This window comes from Eschscholzia californica, unplaced genomic scaffold (assembly GCF_041429995.1).
Source record: "Eschscholzia californica isolate CP2 unplaced genomic scaffold, dmEscCali1.0.p SCAF_2, whole genome shotgun sequence".
In the NCBI taxonomy this organism is placed as follows: domain Eukaryota; kingdom Viridiplantae; phylum Streptophyta; class Magnoliopsida; order Ranunculales; family Papaveraceae; genus Eschscholzia; species Eschscholzia californica.
Window position 1 is genome coordinate 17,493,713 of NW_028238309.1, and position 8,744 is coordinate 17,502,456.

Genomic DNA, 8,744 nt, shown 5'->3' on the forward strand with positions numbered 1-8,744 from the left:
ATCCAAACATCCAAAACCAAACTAGAAACATAATTGGCATGACCTGAAGGGATATTAAAAAACAATACAATACAATTTCGACCAACTATTGTTCCTTGTTTAGGGCTGAAAGTTTGTTAGGTTGGATATGCACTCTTGTGTTTTCTCTTAGCTGGATGGAGAAGTTTTTGTAAACTGCAATCATACCCTAATCCAACTTCAATGAAAATGAAATCCTTTATTCAAACTCATATAGAGTTGGATATACACAAAATCGTTAGTTTATTATGGTAATTTGTGTCCATACAATGATTCAAATAAATAATTATCTCTACATGTACGAAGTTTTTTAAAGAACGATCCTTGAAAATGGTATCTGAGCATAAAATTTACACAAGTAAGAGGTCAATCACTATTGTTAATATGAAACTATTTTCTTCTCTTTTGGATTTTTCTTATAATCTTATTAATAAACTCTTTAATAATAGTTTTGTTTTCCTGGGCACACTTAATGTGGCAATTGAGTTTGAATACAATCACTAATTAAAGGAAAAAAACTTACTTTCAATTGCTACCCGTACTATAATTACTTGAGGAATTTATTAAAGTATGAAAATCGAGATGGATCGAGATCCGAAGACATCCGTATCAACCGTCCAAGATATATGAAGATATTATTTGTATTTATCCTAGATAGAGCCTAAGCAAATAAGATATCCAAGTCACTCTATAAATAGAAGTGACCTCTATGTACTTTACATTCAATTGAGTTGCATTGAGTCCTTAAGTCTGTAACCAATCAATCCCACGATTGTGGAGTTAATATCAAGCAGTCATCAATGGCTTTCTCCGTGGATGTAGGTCGTGATCTTCCGATCGAATCACGTAAACTATTGTGTTCTTTATTTTAGTTTATGTCTTCTAATCTACCAACTAACATGAACTTTCACATGGTATCAGAGCAATTCAAGCTTACGAAAGACAAGAACATTATATCAAGTTTAGTGCGTTTACAAGTTCAAGTTGAAGACAAAGAATTCAACACCATTGGCAATTGCTCGACATTAAACCAAAATAAAAATCAAGTTCAAGTTCAAGCTTTGAATCTGATCGTATGCGAGCAACAGCCATCATTTGCAAGTTCAATCTTCAAGCTGGATACTTCACAAGTTCGCATTCCAACTTGAGGGGAAGTATTAGAGTATGATGATCGAGATGGATTGAGATGCGAAGATACCGTATCAACCGTCCAAGATATATGAAGAAATTATTTGTATTTTTCCTAGATAGAGTCCTAGGAAATAAGATACCCAAGTCACTCTATAAATAGAAGTGACCTCTATGTATTTTACATTCAATTGAGTTGCATGGAGTCCTCGAGTCTGTGACCAATCAATCCCACGATTGTGGAGTTAATATAAAGCAGCCATCAATGGCTTTTTCCATGGATGTACGTCGTGATCCTCCGACCGAACCACGTAAACTATTGTGTTCTTTATTTTAGTTTATGTCTTCTAATCTACCAACTAACATGAACTTTCACATAATTGCATTTCCTTCTATATCTAAAATAATCATTTTGACTATTTTATTTTTTTGTTACAACTATTTGTAGTTATTGAATGACTTTTAAAGAAAAAATATTTTAACAATCATAAGTTTCATTCTTTTGGTGTTTGGTAGTAGATTATTTTTGGTCGCTGGTATGGTATTTACGTAAGAGTTATTTACAGATCTTTTTATTTACAGAGCTACACATTAGTATTTACAGATATGTCCCAACAAAATAAAACCCTACATTTAAAAATAAATGTCGACCACCTTCCGATCGACTTCTTCCGCGGATTGACGACCTTCTCCAAAAACACTTTCCCGACCTATATCTCTTCTCTCTTTCTTTCCCTCTTTCTTTCCCTCTTCTTCTCTCTTTCTTCTTCCTCTCACCACCTCTCCATCTCATGTCTCTAACGTGCCTCCCCTTCATATGGGGTTTTCAGACGAAGGGTTTTCTTCTTCTGAAAACCCTAGACAAAGGAACGCAGATTAGGGTTCCTTTGCCTTGAATTCTGTGCGAATGAGAGATGAGGAGAGGGGTAGTGGCAGGATGATGATGAGAATGGTGGAGAAGGGAAGAGATTTAGAGGGGGTCGGAGAAGAGATTCAGTGGGGATATGAGAAGAGGAGTAATGGTAAGAAGACGATAAGAATGTTGAAGAAGTTACCTTGTTCAAAGGCTCTCGATAGATTATGTTTCCGAGTTGATGGATTCTTTGGGAGATCTTTCCCCCTTGAAAGACTTTTGAAGCCTAAGTTTAATAAACACTAAAGATCCTCACCAACTGGGATCTTTGATAAGGTTCGGGATTAAGTTAGTAAGCATTAGACACGCTTCTACCCCCATGTTCCAGGGTTGAGGCATCGGCCCCAGTTACGTGGATCCCCTAGCCTTTTCGTAAATCCCATGTCAAACCTAGTTGTATTTCAATTAGGGCAGGGTTTAAGGTGCTTAGGACAATAGTACCGACCCCCAATTGTGGGCTTGAGTGACAAACCTCCTTCGGATTCAACCTCCTTGTTGATTGATACAGGTTGACCTGTTGAAATTTTCTTGACTTATTGACGTCAATCAACTGATAACTAATTTTTGGATCACTATAAAACTGTCGCTATGTGAAATACTAGTGCGGTTTGGGTAATACAGACTTTTGGGTGAAAAAATAGTTATGAGTAAAGGGGAATACAAGACCTGATCAACCAAATTTGATCCCAATTGACTTAAGGGAATACTAGACTTGGTTCAATCTTCATCTTTGCTGCTACTCTGGTCGCCATCACTCGGACCTTACACAACCATATTTGTCTCTCATCCTTCTCCTCCTTTTTCCCGTCCATTTTCATCTTATCTCTATCTTCATTATCTTCATCTCATTCTTCTGTCTATCTCTTCTTCTTCCTATTCCTTTTCATTTTTTTCCTCTTTCTCTCTTCTCTTCTTTCTATCTCCCTTTCCTCCCTTTTTTTCTTTATCTCTCTCCTCATTTTTTTCCTCTCCCTTCTCCCCTCTTTCTCCCTTTATTTGTCTCTCACTGTTGTTGGGTTTTGTACATCTCATAGACTACTATCCAGTGTTCTAAGCGGAATTTCAAACATCATATGTTAACACTAGATTACCAGGATCATTAAGCAAGAACTGATCAATGAACTAGAAGTGGGATAATACCTTAATCGCATTTTTCCTTCGAACCTTTTCCAATTCGCATGTGAGATTTAGAGCTTCAAATGTAGTTCCTCTACTTGAGACACTGAGTAGGTTAACTTGATCTCCCTTCCTTAATGTCTGCTAGAACTTAATGGAAGGTTGAGAAGAACCTTTCTTCTTGACTAGATTGATAGAACGTGAGCCTTTAATCTAAAAGCCTCTCTCTTTAAGCTGTCTGAGAGAGATGATTTTCTCTATGACAAAATTCCACACCTTTTCTGTTCTGTACAAGCCCCTTATATAGAGAACCCCTAATTAGAATCATAATCAAATTAGGTTTCTATTTTTCGGGTCACAGAAAAGATAATCCCTGAAATACCCCTTTTGGGTATTTCAGGGTTTCCCTTCTAAGTGGTCGGCCAAAGCAGCCCACTATGGGCTTGGCTTGGCCTGCCCACTTAACCTGGTCGGCCATCACATGGTCGGCCCTTAGAGCCTTGCTCCGGGCACCCCTTTTGAGGCCGGTTCTTTCTATCTTGTTCCAAATCGCCATTCGAACCTTTTTGGCCTATTTAGTTGGATACAATGCATCTTTAGCCTAGCCTCATCTAGTCAAATCTCTCTCCAATCAAGTTACCACTCTTATGTTTAACCCGTTGTAGGATCCAGTCTATTTTAACCACGAATTATCGAAGTGATTCGTCGATCGTAACCGGCTTTTAACGAAGCATTGCGACCCCCTAATTGGATCGGACTTGATGATCTTCAGGATGAGTTCATCATTATTCTAGCTGACAAATTGATTGCATTGTTACCTTGGTCGAAGGCCACTCCTTCAGACGGACATCTCCTTCAGACCGAACAGATATATCCTTCAACTGTCTCTCCCCCCTCTTTCTCTTTTTCCCTCACATGTCCCGTGAAGGGTGAAAACTTTCGTCTCGAGAAGGGGCGATCTCCATCTCGGACGAAGGGTTTCGACGAAGGGAACTGCTTTCCTCTCTTTTCTTGACCAAAATAATGAGCGATACATAAAGAGAAAGGCAAGAGAGCAAGAGGAGAGATAAATATGGTGGTGGTTGGAATGGTGTCGACCAGTGGTGGCGGAGAAGATGAAGATTTAACTTAATCTTGTATTCTGCGGCGTCACTTGGAGTAAAATTTAATTGACCAAGTCTTCTGGTCTCATTCACTCTAAACTAATTTTTCATTCAAAAGTTTGTATTTCCTCCCGACCAATATTGATAGTAGTATACCTTGTGTTAATTTAAAATGTTATTTTTTTCTGAAAAATCGACTACGATCTACATTAGTCGTTACATGACATTGGACATCATGAAGATGTGATAAGCACGATAACCGATTCCACCTCTTCTGAAAATCGAATTTGCGACCTCTTGAGTTTTGGAATTTATGTCAACATTATCAACCATTTCGGCAACCAAGTGTTACGCACTTTAAAATGTTGTAAATTTGCCACACGTATTTTTAAAAATTAGCTATTTATACAGTGTCGAAATATAATTTAAAAAAAACAGATGAAAATTGGAGACAATGAGAATCTCTCCCCTGCTTTTTCACTCTTCCCTAACCCCTTTCAAAATTTCACGCTTCCTCGTCTTTATAAAAAAGATAGATCACCTAAAGTTAGAAGAACAAAAAGTTAGAGGGAGAAACTGAATTATATAAAAATCGACAGAGAAGAGATAAGATTTTGCCGGAAACTTCTATCTCAGGTTACTTTCCGGCAAGTTTCTGGTGCCTCACCGGAATCTTTATGGCCGGTAAAAACCTGAAGAAAAGAAATCACCTGAACAAATCAAAGTTGATTAATCATCATGATCGAGTGGATTCGTTGTTGAAATCATCAGAAGAAGAGAAAGTCCGTACGATGAAGATGAAGAAAAAGAAGGAAATTGAGATGAAATTCGAGAAAAGATTGTTGAAATACGAAGAATTACCAGATTATATGAAAGATAATGAGTTTATTTTGGATTATTACAGGTCTGAATGGCCATTAAAGGAAACATTTCAAAGTATTTTCCTTTTGCACAATGAAACCCTAAATATCTGGACGTACGTACAACATTTCTTGTTCCAATTCCTATTTCAAAAACCTTGTTTATAATTTGATGAATCAAACTAACAAACTTTTGTGTTTTGAACAGGCATTTAGGAGGATTCTTCATTTTTCTAGCATTAACTGTTCTAAGCTTGATGGAAACTCCTCCTGATGTTGTTATTGATTTACTTTTCTTCGATTTCTCTAGGTTTGTTCTTTTTTTTTTTATTTGAGCTTGTTCTTGATTTTATTTTGCTTGTTTTAAAGGAGCTAAATAATAAGTTTCTCTCTCTAACTTTTTTTTTTTCTCACTCTAGAATCAGAATAATTCGGATGCCGCTGATGATGATGATGATGAAGAACGCTTCTGAAATTTCTTCTTCAACTGTAAGTCTTCCTCCTCCTTTTCTTTTCCTTTTCTGAGAAAGAAGAAAAGAAAAGAATAGAAATTCTAGTCAAGTTTTTGTTCATCTTGTAGCCATTTGTGGTATACCGTACTGTCACGAGGTTGATGTTTAACCCTAGAAACCAGTCCATTTGAGAGGGGGTGACCCAAACGTTAGCTCCTCCTATGTCCCATACTCCTATCCAATCTTGCACACACTATACCCTAATTGACATTGACAGGTTTGTTAAAAATAAAGATAAAATAAAATAATGGAGGGTTAAATACGTGGCAAATGATAAGGGATGAATGTGCTTGCATTATCACCTTGCAAGTACCCATGAAGTACCTATTTATAATTAGTTAGTATTTAATTATTAGGCAATTTAGGTTTAGACCCTGGTTTATGACAAGTTTCTTGTTTGATCCATTATCTTTGATTTCTTTATAGTATTGTCCTCAGTTAAGGTTATCTTCTTTCCCTAATTTTTCTTATAGGTTAACTTTTGTGGGCACAAAAGGGGGCACAAAATTTTAAATTATAATTACTTCAACGGGTGATTTATGGGCGCATATGGAATTGCTAATCGCTTAAACCCCAATTCAGAAAGGAGGAGTCCTGTCTTTATAGTCTTTTCTCTTTCTTTTCTAGTCCTCAATTACTAAAGTTTTTGTCTCTACTTTCTTAATTTTCTCTCGCTACTTTATTTAAAATTTTAGGATATATGTTTTGGGAATTATTTCAAAACCTCTTAACCAAAATTACTTTTGTAAAAAGGATCCAACAATTTCTTTACGCTTTAGCTCCTTAGTAAGTTTTGCACAAGTAAGCAAAGGTTTTCTCATGATTGCACGAATGAGATTTCCACATATTTTTTGCACTAGGCTTGCACAGACTCGTTGAGGTACACACTAGGGGCCCAAAGCTAAAAAAATATCGAATATGGAGGCGCAAACCTAAAAAGTAATGGCAGTCAAATACTCAAATTAACCACGACCAACACGAAATTTTGTCCCGGTAATTTTCTACTACATGCGTCCATTGGTGAAAGACTACTGTGATGTCTTTATTCCATATTAAGTTTCCATCTGAATGAGTTTCTTTGAGTTGACCGACATCTTGATCATAGCCCAAACCTCCCCGAAAGGAAAGAGAGTAACATCCTCCGTCATTTGTTGGCATAAACCCCAGTCATTTGTATGTCTTCGATGAAATGCTGGCATAAACCCCAGTCATCTGTTGGCGGCACCATTTGGGCCACCACCATTTGGGCCACCACCATTTGGGCCACCACCATTTCTTCCCATTTAGGTGATGTAAAACTAGAGGGGTTGAGGGAGACTTTGTTAGTGATGCGTAAATTAAGGAAGTTTCTGTTTGGTTTGGCTCTAGGAATGTTAGAAGTTTGTGGTCGTTGTGGGTGGAAATGTATAAACGGGCTATTGGAATGCAATTGCATGTGCACACGGATTGGAGAACCAATTTGCGTGGTTAGAGAAGGCATGTTAACTGGTCGAAGAGATCTTTGAAGGATTTAAAAGTTGCAGTTGGCTTTTCTTGAACGGTTGGGTGGTAGAAATGTTTAGGCTAGGTCATGATGACTAATGGTCGTTGAGTGGTTATCAGATGAGGGTATTAGTTTCTGAAGGTTACTGTGGTCGCTAAATAGACAATATATGGGAGCGAAACACACGTGTTGGCCAAATGTTGGTGGTATTTGCAATCATTCCTATTATATATTGTTTCAGTAAGTCTACAAGTGTAGGCGAAATGTTGAAGGTAAAGTAGGGAATGCAGTCATTCTACTGCAGTCATGTTGTAGCTGTTGTAAGTTTGTTATGCCAGTAGAATGACTTTTGCTAATGTCCGATCAACAGATCTCCAGTATATTTTCAGACTCGGGCTTCGCAATTAAGGAGTATAATTTAACAATGTCATTTGCCACACATTTGCACCTTAACCTAACAAGCAGACTTTATGAGATAAGGAGACATACTGACAAGAATTTTATCTTGCATTTGTCCAAATCATCATCTCTTCATCTGCTGTAGTGAAGATTATAAATGTGTTTGTCTGTGTAAATATATAATATATACATATCATGTATACGTACACATATATGAAGTTGATATATCTTCTGATATGAGTTTACCTTTTGGTGATTATATAGGTCACACAAGCAGAGCAACGGGGATTAGTCTTTGAGTTCAAGGCCGAAGGATACCATAACAAGGTCACAAACATCCCACGATGGCCTTTACTTGTGTTCTTGATGGGAGCAATGGGTTGCTTGATCTGTAGCTCAATCTCACACCTCCTCGCCTGCCACTCTCGTCGTCTAAACCTATTCTTCTGGCGCCTTGATTACGCTGGAATTTCACTAATGATTGTTTGCTCCTTTTTCGCACCAATCTACTACGCATTCTTTTGCCATCCTATCTCGCTATTCTTTTACCTTTCTTCCATTACTCTTCTAGGAATTCTTGTAATAATTACTCTACTTGCTCCAGTTCTTTCTTCACCTCAATTCAGATCTTTCAGAGCTACTCTCTTTCTAACAATGGGTTTCTCTGGAGTTGTACCGGCTGCCCATGCTCTTCTCCTTCATTGGGAACACAATCAAATTTTCGTAGCCCTTGCTTATGAACTTGCCATGGCGATCTTTTACGCTATAGGAGTTGTTTTTTATGTTAGCCGGATACCAGAACGATGGAAACCAGGTGCATTTGATATTGCTGGTCATAGTCATCAGATATTCCATGTTTTTGTTGTTGCTGGAGCTCTTGCACACTGTGGAGCTACACTCGTATTACTCGAATGGCGACTGAATTCCCCTATGTGTCAGATTTCATAGTTGCAGCAGCCAGCAAGAGTTCTTATCCGCTTTCCACTTTCCAGATTTGATCATATACTAGTTAGCCTTCTTTTGAATCTACCAGGATGATTAGTTTAATTCTTTACTCTTTAGTTTCTAGTTCAGAAATTGTAACAGAACCTTATTTCAAGGATTATCTCTGAAGCAGATCATACTCTTCTCTTGTATATCATATTTTTCGATCAATTGGATACGACCAGAGTTTGTTGCCGAATTATTACATTCTATACCAATATCGCAGTA

General features: G+C 37.5%; 1 protein-coding gene across 1 annotated transcript; it reads left to right on the plus strand.

Moving 5' to 3' along the window:
• Positions 1-4,707: 4,707 nt before the first annotated feature.
• LOC147556602 (heptahelical transmembrane protein 3-like) lies at positions 4,708-8,744 on the plus strand. Its single transcript, XM_086657505.1, has 4 exons — positions 4,708-5,254; positions 5,347-5,448; positions 5,558-5,627; positions 7,797-8,744. Exons 1-4 carry the CDS (start codon positions 4,956-4,958, stop codon positions 8,478-8,480), a joined length of 1,155 nt encoding a protein of 384 aa, XP_086513631.1. The 5' UTR covers positions 4,708-4,955; the 3' UTR covers positions 8,481-8,744.